Source organism: Siniperca chuatsi, linkage group LG4, assembly GCF_020085105.1.
Source record: "Siniperca chuatsi isolate FFG_IHB_CAS linkage group LG4, ASM2008510v1, whole genome shotgun sequence".
In the NCBI taxonomy this organism is placed as follows: domain Eukaryota; kingdom Metazoa; phylum Chordata; class Actinopteri; order Centrarchiformes; family Sinipercidae; genus Siniperca; species Siniperca chuatsi.
This window is the reverse complement of record NC_058045.1, coordinates 2,595,200-2,612,500: the sequence shown is the minus strand read 5'-3', so window position 1 is coordinate 2,612,500 and position 17,301 is coordinate 2,595,200. Positions and strand designations below refer to the sequence as shown.

Genomic DNA, 17,301 nt, shown 5'->3' with positions numbered 1-17,301 from the left:
CTCCCACTCGCTCTCCCTCCCTCCCTCCTCCTCAGAGGAGCTGCTCTGTCTCTCTGCACTTGTCTCCTCAGTCAAGGAGAAACTAATTGGAGGAAAGAATAGAAGAAAGGAGCTGTTGGAAAACTAAACACATCAAAACTTTACTTCTCTACAGCATGCCACAGAAAGGTAAGCACTGTCTCTCTCTCTCTCTCTCTCTCTCTCTCTCTCTCTCTCTCTCCCTCTCTGTCTCTCTCTATCAGTCTGAGCATGTAGTGAAAAAAATTGTTTGTTTAGCAGATAAGGACATGATGAACACTATTTGATGGTAATGTAAAAGCAAAGACAAAAATGTTTGTAGTCTTATGTAAAGAGAGAAGAAGGAAAAAGAGGGGGGGAAAGCAAAAGACAGAAAAGTTTAGAAATTAAAATATTAGAAACAACAACTGAACAATCCAGTAGCTTCCAGAACAGAAAAGAGGAGGAAAGCAGGAAAACAGATGACAGGTTTTAAGGACAGAGTGACAAAAATGTAATGTGGAGGGAAGAAAGACAAACACTCTACCTCTTTGGGGGGAGAAATGTTTTATGAAGCAAACATTCAAATAGATAAAGAGAGAGAAAATAGAAAATGTTTGTATTTGTTTTGAATTTATTTCAATGGACTGTCCTTAAATTATCGAAATACAAACGATAAATCAGGTCTAACAGCTGTATTATTGACTAATTCACTCAAAATTTGAAGTTTCCTGTCAAAATGTACAATCAACAGATGCTTGTGTTTAGTTTCAGAAGTTGCTAGAGGAAAAAGTAAAGAAAAGAAATACAAATAAATTAAGGAATACAGACATTCATGACAACCTAAATAAACTGGTCAACATGATTTGTCCAATTCCCTTTCCATAATAATAGCTTGTCAAACATAAAAATTACGATTGTTGTGATACAATGTGTATTGTTAGTCCAGTCGGCTAATTGTACTGAACCGGCCACGGAAATATACAATTTTGTTGTACTTGTAACTTCAAGTCCTACTAATGGGGCATGTAAGGACTAGCAGTCAAATACATTCATTTGTGTATGACCAGCATGGTCTTTTAAATAGCGCCCTGCCCAACGCCGGACTTCAATCCTTGATTCGGAGTAATGTTCTCCCACCAATTCCTATGAGAACGCGCTGACTAACAGACACAACTCAGGACAGACACAAAACCCAAAACAAACAAACAGACAACAACAACAATAACCCCAAAGCAGCTCTCGCTGGCGCATTGACGGTGGTGCAGATAGCACGTGGTGATGCCCCCGCTCATTCAACAGTGAGTGATGTGGATTAATCATCAACTCAAACCATATTCTCTGCTGGATTATGACGGCTGGGCAGGAGGAATGGGACAGCGTTTAGCAAGATTTTTGAAATTCCCCCGAACTCCAAGTCAGAAAGTGGAGGAAGAGAAGTGTATTCTGAAAAGTGGACACGTGCATGTGTATGTGAGCCGTTTCCACCAAAAGTCCACTTTTATTTAGAATGACCATCGTGATTTTTTACCTAAATACTTAAATACAGCAAGTATTTTTCCCGCTTCATGGTCCTTTGACTCCATACATTATTTTGAGCAATCTGTCAATGTTATTGGATTATTGCAAGTTTGAAGATTTTATTTAACACCATTCATCTCGGACTTTACGATATGTAGGACTGCTGCATTTAGCCTTTCATTTATATATATTTCTGTTATCTATCCTGAGATTGTTTCACACCTTTAACAACTCGTTTACATGACAAAATTCACATTTACAATTGCCATGAAATCACTGTCAATGTAAGCAAGCCTATGTGTAGGCTGAGCCCTACAAAAATTTAATATTCAAATATTCTGGACCAGCCATTATCTTTGTACTCAAATGGTGTGGTTAGGAACTTTATAAAAACATCCAAATTGGTCATTTTTCACTGTTTATGTGAGGAAAATGTAGCTAAGGGTTTTCCTAGCTGAAACTGTTTTATTTGACAGCAACATTAAAGGGTCAAACTAAAACTAGGCCTTTAAATCATTTATAGCCTGTAAAGACCTTCACCTTCATTTTATTATTGTCAGCTAAAAAACTACACATTTGTATTTCTTCCTTTAATTGATATTTTAACGGAAAATTATGAAGGTCTGTGGTTTAACCAATTAATTTACTATCGTCTATTATTTATTATTTAAACCTATACATTTTCAGTCTATCCAGTGAAGGCCTTCCATTATTTATTTGAGTTGTACTTTATGGAGGCCTAGACTAAAATTAAATAAGTGCTTGGAAGGCCTGCACGATGTTAAAATAATTCTCAGAGAAAAGAAAGAAAAATCAGAAAACATATAATTTTAATATTTTGTTTATGTGTTGGAATCACATTCAAAAATGCTTTATCATATGGAAATGCGTCTGTGTAATATAATACATGCTGTTTGGAGTGGGGGCTTTTTAAAATCCAAGCCAGCATGTACAAGACGAAAAAGTTCGTCTTAATTGATTTTCTAATTAAGTCAGCTGTTAATTAACGTCTTAATCGAAGGCAATTAACTGCATGATTAATCAGGTCGGAATTAATTCATTCAACATGTGAATTTGGAACATTTATTTTTGTGTGTGTCAGAGGGATGGGAGCGAAGTGGAGTGGAGCGGGCTGCTCCCATATGTTCTGATGAAAACACGAAATTTACTACATCTGCCGCGTGCACCTGAGCCACATTTTATTTTTTGCGATAGTGAGCAGAGCAGTAGAGACGTCCAACCTTACCAACAAGCATTTTAGTATGTTGTATTATTATCCTGAAATCAGAATTGTTGGTTTCTTTTTAAATTTCAAATCGTAACCTATTTGATTTTTGTGTTAGTGTCATTAGAAGCTGCATTGGCTGAATATCAACTGATGTTTGTCTTTCTGAGTAACATTTATTTATCCATCGGTACTAAAATACTAAATTATATCAAATACAATTGCCTATATTTGATCTGCCATGTCTCTTGGCTGCTAATTTGAAGGATGTCACACGAACATCCTTTAAAACAACTAAAAATAACTATGTAAACCCATCATCTAAACACAGACTCTTAATGGAGAGCTTCGAAACTTTGTAACAATTGTAACAGACAGACCGCCTACATACTTTGAAGTATGCTGTGCTAACTTATTAAACCCCTTGAATAAGCTCTAAGAACAGAGCATAGACCTACACATCTTGACTTTGATCCACTGAGGGTCAGATTCAACTAATTACGTTTATCTTCATGTAAAATGTTGTTTCTCTCGTGTTTTGTACACCACATATAACATTCACACACTGATGGCAGATGCTAATTGCTCATCAGTCCAAAGAAACTACCTAATCATTCACACACACTTACACACCGAAGGCGTAGCCTTCGGGAGCAATTTGGGGTTCAGTGTCTTACCTTTCTATTGAATTCAGCATTACTTTATATATACAACAATACAGCCTTTAAGTGCCACTGGTTTAGCGTTCAAGAGTCAAACACCCTGAGGGAATAGGCTACATCTTTTGAAGGTTCATAATTGCAAATGATGTTGGATGACTTGTCAAAAGAACATAAAAACAATGTGTTCTATGAAGTTTCATTGACTATTAACACAGTTAGTGATATTGCTGTTTTACAAATTCCCGTTAAATATTTACTCTGTATAACGTCCTTCTACTGATCTCAGTGGAAAATATAGGCCTACCATTAATATAGTGTAGGCCTATAATTATAACATATTCAACCGCAACAGCAGCCTTAACTCAGATTCCTACAAACTGTCTGTGTCCTGTTATTGGGGCATACAATTTATTACAATGTTAAAATGTATTATTATTATTAACATGCAGTGGAACAGCCTCAGTGCTTTGAAAGTAGGGTAAATCAGCAGCATATCCTCAGTGATCGGCAGCCGCTCTGTGTCTCTCTCGGCTCTTTTCTACTCATATCAGCGCGCTGAATGCGGCTGAATGAAACTTTTATATTGTCATCAGTGTGTTCAACAGAACTTCTTTATGTCAGTTGAACTGGTCAAATTGGGCTCCCCGCCACGGTTTTCTGTCGCAGGTTTTTTAACGAGCCGCAACTAACGAGGCAACGACACCAAAATCCCGTCGACACACAAAGCCTGGCGTGTATTTACCGAGCAGAGCTGCGGCTCCGCTCCTCTGGCTCTTTGTCTCCTTTCACAGGAAGAAAGGCGCTGAGTTATAGCGGGGACAAGGTGCCTATAGCCGGTCTGTGTGTGTGTGTGTGTGTGTGTGTGTGTGTGTGTGTGTGTTCATGACTGTGGCTGCTTCACGTTCATTATGCAGCTTCAGAAAATGAGCTGCTTAGAACCCTTTTATCGCTTTTTTAAGCCAACCTAGAAAGGCTTTGGTTTTGAGAATTGAGATGAAGTATAATGAATGTCATTTGCTTTATGCATTAATGACAACAGATAAAACTGGTCATCTTGGTTAGCCTAATCATACTCCCATAACAATGCACTTTTTTTTAGTGATAATGACGTTAGTGATGATGAATGTTAAATATATTTATGGGTATGTTTATTTTAATTATAATTATCAACTATCTATAATGTTTTTAATTTTCTCAAGGTTCCTGGCCAGAACTGAACTTGGGACTTTGCACTCACATCTTAACTACTATTACACCTTTTTTTTCTATGAGTAATTCTAAAATTATTTAGAAATTGCACAAAATATAGCAATTCTGCATCATTGTGACTAATGTGGTGTAATTATTGTAATTTTATAATATATATTATTATAATATAAATCTTATTTGGGTAGTAACTCAAGGCTGATTTCATTATTTTTGTAATCACCCTTCCTGTATATATCTGACAAGTTTCTGCTTATTTTATATGGAACCCAAATTTTTCAGCATTAAATAAATAAAGAAATGAGACTATTAAATAACTAATCATATGAAGAAATACAGACAAAATATATAAGTTAACATTTCATGATAATGACCAGTTGTTTCACAATTCTGTGGTTATTTCATCTTGATTTATTCAATTTATTGCAGGTCATTTTTACATAATTCCAGTAGGGTTTTTTTTTCAAAATGTTCTTGTTCCAAAGTCTGTTTTTATTTCACAACACAATTTTCTCAATGATAATCCCACTAATCACAAAGCAAAGTATTGATCTAGCAATCAAGAGAAATGGGGCAGAGCCAGTTATGTGATTGGCTGTTGCTTTGGTCTGACTGAGTAGACAACCTGCAATAAACTGTGTTATTGTGAAAGGAAGCAGAATGAAATAATATTTCCTAATACAGTAATTCACAATTTAATTTTTATATTACATAGGCTATTTTGTCTGTAGCCTATTTATTTATATGATCATTTATTTATTTAACTTTGAACAATTTTGAACACTGCATAATTTCGGCCCCGTAAATTGCCTGGAATTCTTCCTCCTTCTTTACAGCAATAAGAATATTTGTCAGAACATGTTATTGGGTGTGATATAGTCTTTCCATGGATGATCCATGGATAAATGTGAGAGAATCTGCTGGTAGCTGGATATGAAGCATTTAAAGATGTTAGTCCAATTTGGTTGTGTTCAACAGGAATCAGTGTGGCTCCTGCTGATGTCATCTTTGTCATTTTTCACATCTGCATGTCTTCTCAGGAAAAAACAGCCTCTCTTCAATATTTAACTCTAAGTGATCCTGAATTATATTAAAAAAAAACCTTTAAAAAAGGTAAAAACCTTTTTTATATTCCTACATGAAACATACATCCCTGATTTTCCTATGGTGTCCCCCAAATCCCACAATGCCTTTAACTCACTGTTGATGATCACAGGTGAATGAATGAGGTGGTATCAGGAGACTTTACCAAAATCAGATATATTCTTATACAGCGTTGAAATTCCAGTGTATATTCAGGATGCATGCAGCTGTGCAGACATTTTTCAGCTACACACATGGAAAAAGTGTCAACTGACAGAGAAACACAACCATAAGAAAAAAAATATGAGAGCGCATTTCTTCTGGAAAAGTGGACAGCTTCAGTTTTGACTGATAAACAAAAGCCCATTGACAGCCCATAATGTCTTCAAAAGAAAGTATAAAAAATGGTCAGATCTGTACGGTACAGTATATTAGGTAATGAAATAAGAAATAAATCAGATTTTAGCTAACTGAGTATGAATACAAAAAACAAATCCTCCACTGTATTAGATGTGAAGCTGTTGCTTTTCAGTTTGTGGCAGCACACTGGACCTAAGTGTGAGAGCTGGACTCCTAGAGTGGGACTTAAGTTTGTGCTAATAACTTTATGGACTTTTGCATTCATTAGCATATGAACCAATCACAGGATGGTTTGACATTCAGCCATTCTGTCCAGACAGTGTCTGGTTTATTACACCTCAACATGGTTTTCTATCTGATAAAAAGGTTTCACTATTTCCTCCAAGTCCCTACAAAAAAAAAAAAAAGAAAAAAAGAAAATAATTGGTGTTCTTATTTGTGTCTTTCTAACTGCTGTAGAAAAGTTGATTAGACAAGAATTGACCTGTGGAGATCCAAGAGGATACTTTCTCTTCCTTTATTCTGATTCAGTGTCCAGGGAGAGATGTGTGTGGTGTATGTGTATGTGGTGCCTATGCATGTACTGTATATTATAACACAGTAAAAGATAATTTCTCTGTTTGTACAGATTTCAGAAGTCAAACAAGCTGGGAGACTGGTGTGGCCTCCATGATGCAAAACAGTGAGTTACATCTCTAAGTATTTGTTATCATTTATGCTTTTGATGTTACTGTATCTATACCTACGTATATTGAATAATTGTTTTTAATACATATCATGAAAAACTTGGTTAACAAATTGGTAAACAATGTACAAATTCTATTTATATACCAATCCACATAAAATATTCCAACTAAGAACTACTGCTAGGCGCCCACATCAAATAAAATCAACCCTCAACAAAAACAACTTCCCTAAATTGGTTAGCATTAACTAGCAAACTAATCTGGAACAAAACAAATACAAACTGCAGCACAGCTCCACTATCAACATTCAAAACTGGAACCTGCTTTCATTCTGTTTCATTACTGATCATTTGGCCACATCTCAAATTTTCTTAGTAAGGTTGTGCTGTAAAATATCTGTTAACATTAAAGGACAATTCTGGTTTATTACATCTTGGGTCTTAAAGCAGCTATAATCAATATTTTTTACGATAATGTCTCAAATGAAAATGTGAAAACAATATGACATTCTGAAAGGGGTTGCTCATAGTGTTGAACCTACAGAGAATTTGCAGCTCCCCTCAGCTTTACAGAGCTTTCAGCTCATTGTTTAGATGTCTGGCCCACAACTTTACTGTTTTAGTTCACTCTCACGCTCTCTTACTGTCATGTTTGGCAACAGCAGGCAGCTGTTTTCAGCAAAAAAAAACAAAACAAAAAAAAAAAAAACACTGTATGTTATCTGCTCAGCACCAAACATGAGACAGAAACAGTTAGGAACTAAGTGGAGCATTTAGCAGCGAAAGAGCCAGAGACTGGATCTATGATTGCGAGCCTACTGCTCCCATGTTCCTGCTCGACAACCACACTACAATTATTATTATAAGTCGTATTACTATTATTATCATTATTATTCCTATTATTGTTTTATTAATAATATTACCACTACCATTACATTATTATTATTATTATTATTATTATTATTATTAAATCCTGTGTGGAATTTGCCTTGTGCTACTGTATCCTCTCTCTCCCTCTCTCTCTCAACCCAACACGGCAGCGGCAGATGGCCGCCCACCCTGATTCTGGTTCTGCCCGAGGTTTCTGCCTCTTAAAAGGAAGTTTTTCTTTGTCACTGTCGCCAAAGTGCTTGCTCGTGGTGGGAAATGATGGGTCTTTGTAAATAATATTATAAAGAGTACGGTCTAGATCTGATCTGTAGGAAAAGTGCAATGAGATAACTTCTGTTATGAATTGGCGCTATATAAATAAAATTGAACTGAATTGATATTGCCCTTAGGAGTTGGTAGAGACCAAAAACAGAGCTAAAATAGAGTGAAAATTGGACTTACTTACGCCAGGTGGGCAGAAACACAACTCCAAATGAATGATAGTGTTGACCTGTATCTTCTGGATGTGTAAATAGGCAACTCTTTGATAACAAGTTTGCAGTGTGTTTCCACAGCCCCCAAGTGGGATTGCAGGTTTAACTTGGATGTTTGCACACCCAGTCTGAATTTAGTCACAAGATTTGTGTTTCTGTTGCTTCTTGCACAGCAAAGGTGTTGTTTTGTGCCATGGAAAAAGCTATTGGAGTTGTATTGTATTTCTTCTGAAATTTGCTGTCAGAAATAAACATTTGACTGATAAAAACTGTCTCTAATGATGATATGAGCTTGATAGTGAGGAAAAAGCAATAAAGAAGAGTTTGTTATCAACCACATCTTTTCTAGTGAATGATCTGAGTTATCAGCACATACTGAGGTCCCCGTAACAATAAAAGCTGTCAGATAAAGGTGAATGACAGGAACAGGAAAGGGTCCTTTTTCCACTCATTCCAGAGATTTAGTGTCCCTGTAAACAAATATGCAATGACTTTTTGGGTAGTTTTGTCTTTCATTTCAATCAGTAGTAATATCATTGTACTCACAAGTTAATAGCTGACAACTGGGAACACAGCAACTTCACTAAAAAAAGTAAGAGAAAAGAAAAGAAACATGGCCAGTCAGACATTTCTTGCCCAACGGACTTTGTAGCAGTGATGTCGTCATGTTCTCAGATCTCAGCAATTCTTTGGTGAATACAATGTTATTATTACTGATAGAAATGAGGAAAAATAAGGACCAAGTTGTAATAAACTGGAATTATCTTTTAATAATAATGAATTCTGATCTGTTGAGACATAAAATGCAGATCTTCCATTTAATAACTCAATCTGATCAATAACTGTATAAAAAGTGAATGTACCTTACTGTAAATACAGTCATCAAAGTTACTGATTAAACCTAAGTGAACATGCTGGGCTTCATAAAACCTTCTGAGTGGGACTTGACAATGAACTCGACTTGATTTCTTCTTTCTTACTGCGTGACAAGAGGTCCATGTTCTCTGCAGTGAAGGTGTGTGGATTGCTTCTCTCTCTTTGTCTTTGTTTTTTCCTTTGTCCTGCATCTCTCCTCTGACCAGTATCAATCCCACACTACACTGCTTCTCCCCCTTGCGTTCATCTCACCCTGGATGTTACTGGATGATACTGTTTGACATAAAATTTTTGCCAGGTTTATAGTTGGGCAAAAGTATTGGGTTAAATGTCTGCCTTGGTGCTATTGTCACATCACCTATAGTTTAATCAATTCTAATTCCAAATACTGAAAATGGAGCAGCAGGAGGTTGTTGAGAAGTAACTGAAGGTGAACACCAATATTAAATCATTAGTGAATGAAGCACAGGTTCACATTAGGCACATTAGGAATTGATTGAAATGAACGTGGGTTAAGTCAGTCTGCAGTGTGCTGACATTCTGTTCTGTGTGTGTGTGTGTGTGTGTGTGTGTGTAGTATGCAACTGACATTAATGCAGACTAGTTTGTGTAACAAGAGCAGCAGTAGCAGTAGCAGAATGGAGTTTGTTTTAGTATTGCATGGATTTTCATTATTTTGAGGTATTGTGTAAAATGAATTTCCGAAACATCACAGTAGCTAAGTGGTCTAATACACATGCAATATAACCACAACATCTTTTGTTCAAATTCAGCTGGGGACCTTTGTTTCCACATTTCTGTTCTGCCTCCGTATTACATACAATCATAGCAAGGCAAAAATTACAGAGATTTAAACACAACCTAGCAAAGGTTTAATAGCAGTTGTTTTCACAACTTGGTATGAAATGACAGGCAGCCTGAATCTGGTTTAGTTATCACGTGACCTAACAATGGAGTTTCAGTCACGTGATAGTGGGTGTTTCCATATGGAGAGAGATGTAACCCCTGTCCGTGTTCGTAAATGGTCTCTGGTGTCGGATGAGAATGTCATCCTTGATCTTTCTGGTCAATGACCTTTGACCTTTTCCCAGTGGATGCTGTGAGTGGTTTTGGTTTGGTGATCACAGACAGCTGATGTTGATGTCTTTCTTTCTCAGGGGGATCTTGTCTTTAGGGTGTACCAGTAGAGATCCTGAAGTGTTGAATGGTTTGTAGCAAGTGCTAACACATTTCTAAAATAGTTAGTTTTATGCTTCTTCCATTGTCTGACAACAGAGACAGAAAAATATGTTAATGAGAAAAACTAAACAGTGAGTGTGTGCGTATTTAAACACAGTATAAAGTAGGTGATGACAGAGTTCAGGAGGAGACTGAATTAACCAGCTGAGAATCAGCAGAGGGTCCAGACTCTGTCCTGCTGCTTATCATATGTTGGCTATGATAAACAGTTTTGTTGTTTGCCGACTGAAAGAGGATGAAGACAAGATTTAGCCATGTTTCTGTTGGTCAGGTGTGTCACTGTGGTCTTTACAAAAACAACCTGTAAATGCTAGTGTCAATGCATGTTGTTTCCACATGTAAACAGCAATTTCAGATTTTTCCAATTTACAGAGACTTATCCTCTGAGGTAAATAGATTGGAACTCATATGTCATTGTGGCATATGTTGCAACATAGCTTGATCAGTGTGTTGTGTAGTGCAAATATATTGGAATTTCAGTAGGATTTCAAAATGTCCAGAGTCTCCATGTGTTCTCTGTTTGCAAGAGTTTTTCCCATAAGGTTAAAAGACGAACGCAAGTGTTGTCTGCCACGTCCTTCCATCTTCAATTTTAGTGAGTGGAATTTAGACATATGATGACATTCATACTGTGTGATGTAAACAATAAGAAATATAGGTTGTAAAATGTGGTATAACAGCAAGAACAGCAGCAGTCGTTTTATTAATATGTCCCCCAAAATATGTTTACGTTGAAGTGACAAAACCTTCCAGCGGACATAGTAATTATGACAGGACTGAAGTGGGAAGTCAGGTGACAGGTGAAATTATACAGCGACAAAGTCTGCATAGCAAGGAGGTCGGGGTGGATGGATTGGTCAACAAAACATTGGACTTTAACATGAGAGAAAGCTCTTAAGTTCCCGTTTCCAACAGACAGTCAACATTTCTTTTTTTTTAAATACAAAACCTTAACCCTGGTCCCTAACCTTAACCAAGTGTTTATTATTGTAACCATGACGATAAAGCTCCTCTAACCTTAACAAATTCAGAATTTTAACCTAAACCACTATATTTCCCTTATAATAACCACATCGTTTTTGTGCCTAAATCTAACCAAATCTTAACCATAGCGTTGTCACATCATGAAACAGATTTATTTTTCAACAGTGATTTGTAACATTTTTGGAAGGCACAAACAAATGATGTCATCCAGCTGACAGATCAGAAAAAAGTGTTGTTCTGGAGTGCATGGACAAACAACCTATATTGTTGTCTAATTTGGAGAATGAATTGATAATAACAGTACATGGTTAAAGTGAAATTAATTGAAGTCAGGTTCAGTGTGAGCTGATTTAAAGTGAAAGCTGCTGAGCTGCTCCCATGGGCCCGCTTGCTCTGTGTGTGTGTGTGTGTGTGTCTGTCTGTGTGTGTGTGTCACAGAGGGACCACAGCCAAATTGACTCCATATGTCTGTCTATTAATTGTGTATCAGCAGAGGAAAGCCCGGGTGTGTTCCTCTGGGAAATGACACTGTGATTAACATTTCTACATCAAAATGATCTACCCCTAAACACAGCGTGAACATGATGTGACGCAGCATGAGGGAGAGTTAGAGGGTGAAAAATCTACTGTCACACTCAAAGTCAACAGCAGCTTTGACAGAGGCCATGACTCTTCCTATAATTCAATTAACCAGAAGCGAAGTTCAAAGCCATGACAATGTGAGGTGTATTGGAGGGTTAACCCTCTCTGATCCAGGTTATCCATCTGATTTCCAGTGGAGTAGCTCTACTCCAAGGGAGGAGGGGAGTGAGGGGGGGGGGGGTCAGACAGAATCTCCCTTTGCCTCTACCCTCTTTCCTCCTTTTATATGGATCTAAATGAATGAACAAGCAGACCCCAAGCAGGCCTGTGTTCTTTTTTATTGAATAACTAATAATTTAATGAATCACTAATTAAAGACATGATTATCAATTACAAAGACATACAGGAAATAGATTACCTTTTACCTTAAGCTCCATTTTACATCTGTTTTTTATGAATGGATATTCTCTCTTTCACTGTATATTTTCTTTACTGCATACACCTGAGAAGGTGCCTTCCGTCGTCTGTGTCTTTCGTCATCACTTTGACAACACATTTAGATAACAATTGTGAAAATAAATAAAACACATTAACACATTCAGCAATGTAACAACACATAGACTACAGCCTATAAAAGAATATGTTGTTCATTAACACAGATGAGTTTTCTGATCTGATACCCCTAGTTTGTCAGTATTGTTGCAATTGGCCACCAAAAAAAATAGGGACCAGTAATGTCAGCATGCCACCCACTCTCTTCTTAACACTACTGCCTACATTGCAAAAATCTCCTTCTAATCAAGTAATTTCTGTCTGTCGTCTTCTGTCTTTTCTTAATTCTAGTGCAGCGATTTGCCTTATTTTCCCTGTTTGACGATAAAGACACTAATCTCTAGGTAAATGTTTGATTAAGTTCTATATGAAACAGTATGAATATAGTTTCACTTGTTATGAGAAAATAATGTTTTAGGACTTATTGATGAAGAGAAATGTCTTGATAAAATGAAGATTTTTGCAGTGTGTTTCCCACCCTGCTTATGTTATTCTACAGTGGGGAAAACAACACAAATATATTGTTGTTATTAATATTTGTAGTAGTCCTCCTTCTGATGATGACTTAATGGAGTGTCTATAGTGAAACCTCTTTTGATTTAGAGCAGCTACACTTCACTGCTTACTGTGTGTGTGTGTGTGTGTATGCGTGGTGTGTGTGTATGTTGGCTGGTTGTATGATTTATTAATGTCCCGTTGAGAGGTTTATAAATCTGCAATACGCTTTCCCCTACTGAGCCATTAACAGACAATAGACAATTGATTCAGTGTAAATCCCTACTTAACCTGCACTCAGCAACACAGACTGTGGTCTGCTGCTGCTGAGAGAAACATGTCAGACCAGCAAACTTTTGATCAGCAGATCTGCATTATCAGTGTTACACAAAAACCTACAGTAGTGCCAGTCTGCAGCTTTTAAAGACAGACAGAAAGATCTTCCACAAAAATACACAAGAAACTACATGTTTTTGGCTTAAGAGAGGCTTAAGATAATTTTTCTCATCATCTGCTCTAACCTGTGTCCCCTTTTCTCCTCCTGCATGTGCCTGATCAGTGTGGCTATTCAGTTCATTGTAGTTAGACTTCTCTTTCCATTACCACTCAGTTTTTCTGCTTTAAAGTGAATATATTTTTAAATCATTGTAGAGTAAAATATAGCTCAGTAAACCAATTGCTGAAAACCTGTTTTTACTTTCTGTGTGTGTGCGTGTGTGTGTCTGTGTGTGTGTGAAGGTCACAGTGGAGTAAACCAGCTGGGAGGTGTGTTTGTGAATGGGAGACCTTTACCTGATTCCACCAGGCAGAAGATAGTGGAGCTGGCACACAGTGGAGCTCGACCCTGTGACATATCCAGAATATTACAGGTAAACACATCATGCTGAGAGTTGATACTCTCAGCAATGGTACTAACAGTGGTAGTAGATACTGTGCCTACAGGTATAGTGAGCTGGTTGCAGAACTACATCAATACAGTAGAAATGTTACCTATAACCGACTGCCTGACTTGGACTGTCAAAACCTGGCACCCAGATTACCCACAATATAACCCCACCGCCCATAGTTCGGTAGAAGAATTGGGCGTGTTATGCTAGTAGTGGCTAATGTAGCCTTAAGCCTCTAGGCTCAAGCAGAGATGAGGAGCGTGCTACAGAGGTCTGGTAAGCTTACTTCTTTCTAACTCCACACCCCCAGATTTTTTTTTACTTTTCAAATTTCTTGTCTTCAGACCCAACCGATGTTGACTCAAGGGACATCATTTGAGGCAATTTAATAGATTTTGAACAGCTCCGTCTGAAGCCACAAAAGGCTTTATAAAACTGTTTTCACATATGCAGTAGTACTTCCCAACACCTGTAAACAGACTTTGATGTGTTAGATTGTTGAAGTTCTCCTCAACAATTGCCATGATCATTCGGTAGATCATATACCAAACAAAAACTTTTTGGAAACCAATATTTTTTTGCCCCAGTTATAAATAATGTCTGTGATGTGTGCTGTTTTTGTGTCCAGGTGTCTAACGGCTGTGTCAGTAAAATCTTGGGCAGGTATTACGAGACAGGTTCAATCCGTCCTCGGGCCATAGGAGGGAGTAAACCCAGGGTGGCCACTCCAGAGGTGGTGGGAAACATCGCTCAGTACAAGAGAGAGTGTCCGTCCATTTTTGCCTGGGAGATCAGAGACCGACTGCTGGCAGAGGGAGTCTGCACCAATGACAATATACCCAGTGTAAGACCCTTCTGTTCTTCAGCCAAGTCATGTCAATTAGAGGTTTGTTCAGGGCAAGCTAGCAAAAAGTCTAGACTAGGGTGGCTATTATGTACAAGGTTTTACCTTGTACATAATAGCTGATGTATTTGTTAGACCGTAACAGCAAATACTTCATGCATTTATATTCACTTTCCACCTTTTTATTGGTGTGTCTGAACTCTATGACCTAAACAAGTAAAAAAACTAAAGAAAAAAAGTGTGCAAAACAATACCATTACTTTTACTAAATATCCCACAATGCAATACTTTGCCTTTGCTTCTGTGATGACTGCCTTACAAATACATGATGAGGCTGGCTGAAGGTTGACAGTGTGTTTGGTTTTTGACAATGTTTGGTTCCTTAGATTCTGTCCATCAATGACTTATAACATAGTTGATCCTTATGTAATCATGTTGTTGTGTTTATCACCAGGTTTCATCTATAAATCGAGTGCTCAGGAACCTGGCCAGTGACAAACAGCAAATGGGCACAGCGGGAGCTGAAGGGATGTTTGACAAACTCAAAATGCTCAATGGACAAACTACCTGGGGAGGACGCTCGGGGTGGTACGTTGGGACTACACTCACTACCGCTGGTAAGACACTAACTCATAGTACTACTAAGACTACTACTTCTCCTAGTTTACTACTACAATACTGGGACTACACTCACTGCCACTGGTGAGATACTCAGGGCCCTCTTTTTCTAAAACTGAGTACAAACACTATAGAGTTGCCATGAGCAGCTTCCTTTCCTTTTCCTTCAATATGTGTGGCCAAGGGCCCCATTTGCTGTATGGAGTTGTCTCATATGCTGCTGCTCCTCCTCCTCCTGCACCCTGGGATTATAACAGTGAAACAAAGTAATGCTATACTACCACGGCTGCTGCCTCCTCATCAGTCTACAGGATGTTTGTGCCTCTGTGTGTGTGTGTGTAGGGGAGGGAGAAGAGGCGCCTGTTCTCATTTGTGTCTCTTTCTGCCTGACTGACTGTGACACTGAGCAATGGCTTCATTCTGTTTTGCAGTCTGTCTGCTGGGGATAATGAACAATTAGGCTAGCACCACAAATAACGTGAGTTCCACAGGGAGCTGGAGTCAAGCTCCCGTCTGCTCAAAGATCATATGATGGAAATATCCTCTCTGAAGTGCTCTGTTCCTTCATTCATCTTTAACTAACATGCATTGTTTAATTTAATCAATTTGAATATTACGTATTGTATTGTCTATTCTGATGAAGGCCTAGGTTTCAGTGAAGTACTGTATAAGGCAGCCATTGCTTAAGCTCTTATTCAATTCAATACATTTTTATTTATATAGCACCAAATCATAACAGAAGATATCTCAGGGCACTTGTCGTATAGTGCAGGTCTAGACCATACTCTTTATATTTACAGAGACCCAACAATTCCCACCATGAGCAAACACTTGGCGACAGTGGCAAGGAAAAACTCCCTTTTAATAGGCAGAAACCTCGAGCATAACCTAGCCTCAGGGTGCACGGCCATCTGCCTCAACTGGTTGGGTTGAGAGTACAGAGCAGCACGCATATTAAACATACTAATCACTGTAATTTATACATGTTAACTGAATGGACCTCACTATAATTCCAGATGAAGATTCATGTGTATCCCTTTATCTTAAAAGCAGCATTATTAAGCTTTTATTTTTGGATTGATATTGCTGGTGTATTAATGTGTATGTTGCATTTTACTGCTGTAGTTGTTTAAGGTTGTGCAAATGTTGTCTACTTTTGTCATGTGGATGTCACACTAGGGAGCAAGGAACACAAGGAATAGGACCCAAATGCAGACTTAGAAGCAGAGCAGATGCAGTTCATTAATTTATTACAGGGAATGGCTTACACGTAGTGTAGACAGGCAGGCAGAGGTCCAAATCAGAAGGAAAATCCAAGACAGGCAAACAAATCAGACAAGGAGCAGGCAATAAACGAAACCCAAAAATCCAGGTGAGGTCCAAGCAAATGCAAAAATAAATCCAAGGGACTCAGGATAAGCACAGGAAACACGGCTGGGACACCTGACATTTAAACCCCATACCTCTGCTGATGCAAATGATGACAACAAACTGACACTGAACAAAGGAAAAACCTGGACTAAATAAACTTAGGTAAGGGAGACAATGAAACACAGGTGCAATTAATCAAGGCGGGGCCAACCATCTAAACTGGAGGGAAAGCAAACAAAGACAGGACGTAAAACCACAAGACACACGAGGAGAAGAGAACAGTATAAAATAAATCAGGAAACAGGACAAAACCCCAAAACTATGACAACTTTATATACTGTTGTAGTACTGTTTGTAGTGTTGCTGTCCTGTGAAAATCACATATCTCTGAAAAATTTCACTTTTCATGAACTAAGAAAAACAGCTCTGCTTTCAGCTTTGTGACACTGCATTTCCCAAAAAAGTTTTTTAAAATAGTTTATTTAACTGAAGAAGTAGGAGAACTCTCCACCCATAAAGGACACATAGTCCTTCAGTTTATCAGAAAAATTCAATTTCAGAATCATCAAATTTGGAGATGTATGGTTTTCACTGGACAGGAAGAGTATGAAAATTTGTAATCTGAAAAGTGACTAATAACTTAGCTGTCACATAAATGTAGTGGAGTGAAAAGTACAATATTTGCCTCTGAGATGTAGTGGAGTATTAGAATAAAGTATGTTGAATTTGTATTTAAATATAGTACTTGAG

At 37.8% G+C, this 17,301-nt stretch overlaps 1 protein-coding gene across 3 annotated transcripts in view; it reads left to right on the top strand.

Annotated features, from left to right (window-relative positions):
* Positions 1 to 15: 15 nt before the first annotated feature.
* Positions 16 to 17,301, top strand: part of LOC122874826 (paired box protein Pax-6-like) — a 28,604-nt gene continuing 11,318 nt past the window's right edge. Inside the window, exons 1-6 of one of the 3 annotated variants that reach the window (XR_006377693.1) lie at positions 16 to 168; positions 6,683 to 6,736; positions 9,095 to 9,118; positions 13,570 to 13,700; positions 14,347 to 14,562; positions 15,017 to 15,179. Coding sequence is in view for 2 of the 3 variants with exons in the window: in XM_044193229.1 (XP_044049164.1) it covers positions 156 to 168; positions 6,683 to 6,736; positions 9,095 to 9,118; positions 13,570 to 13,700; positions 14,347 to 14,562; positions 15,017 to 15,179 (601 nt within the window). In the remaining variant the exon portion in view is untranslated. The remainder of the gene's footprint in view (positions 169 to 6,682; positions 6,737 to 9,094; positions 9,119 to 13,569; positions 13,701 to 14,346; positions 14,563 to 15,016; positions 15,180 to 17,301) is intronic. The other 2 variants (XM_044193229.1, XM_044193230.1) reach the window with 2 other exon arrangements.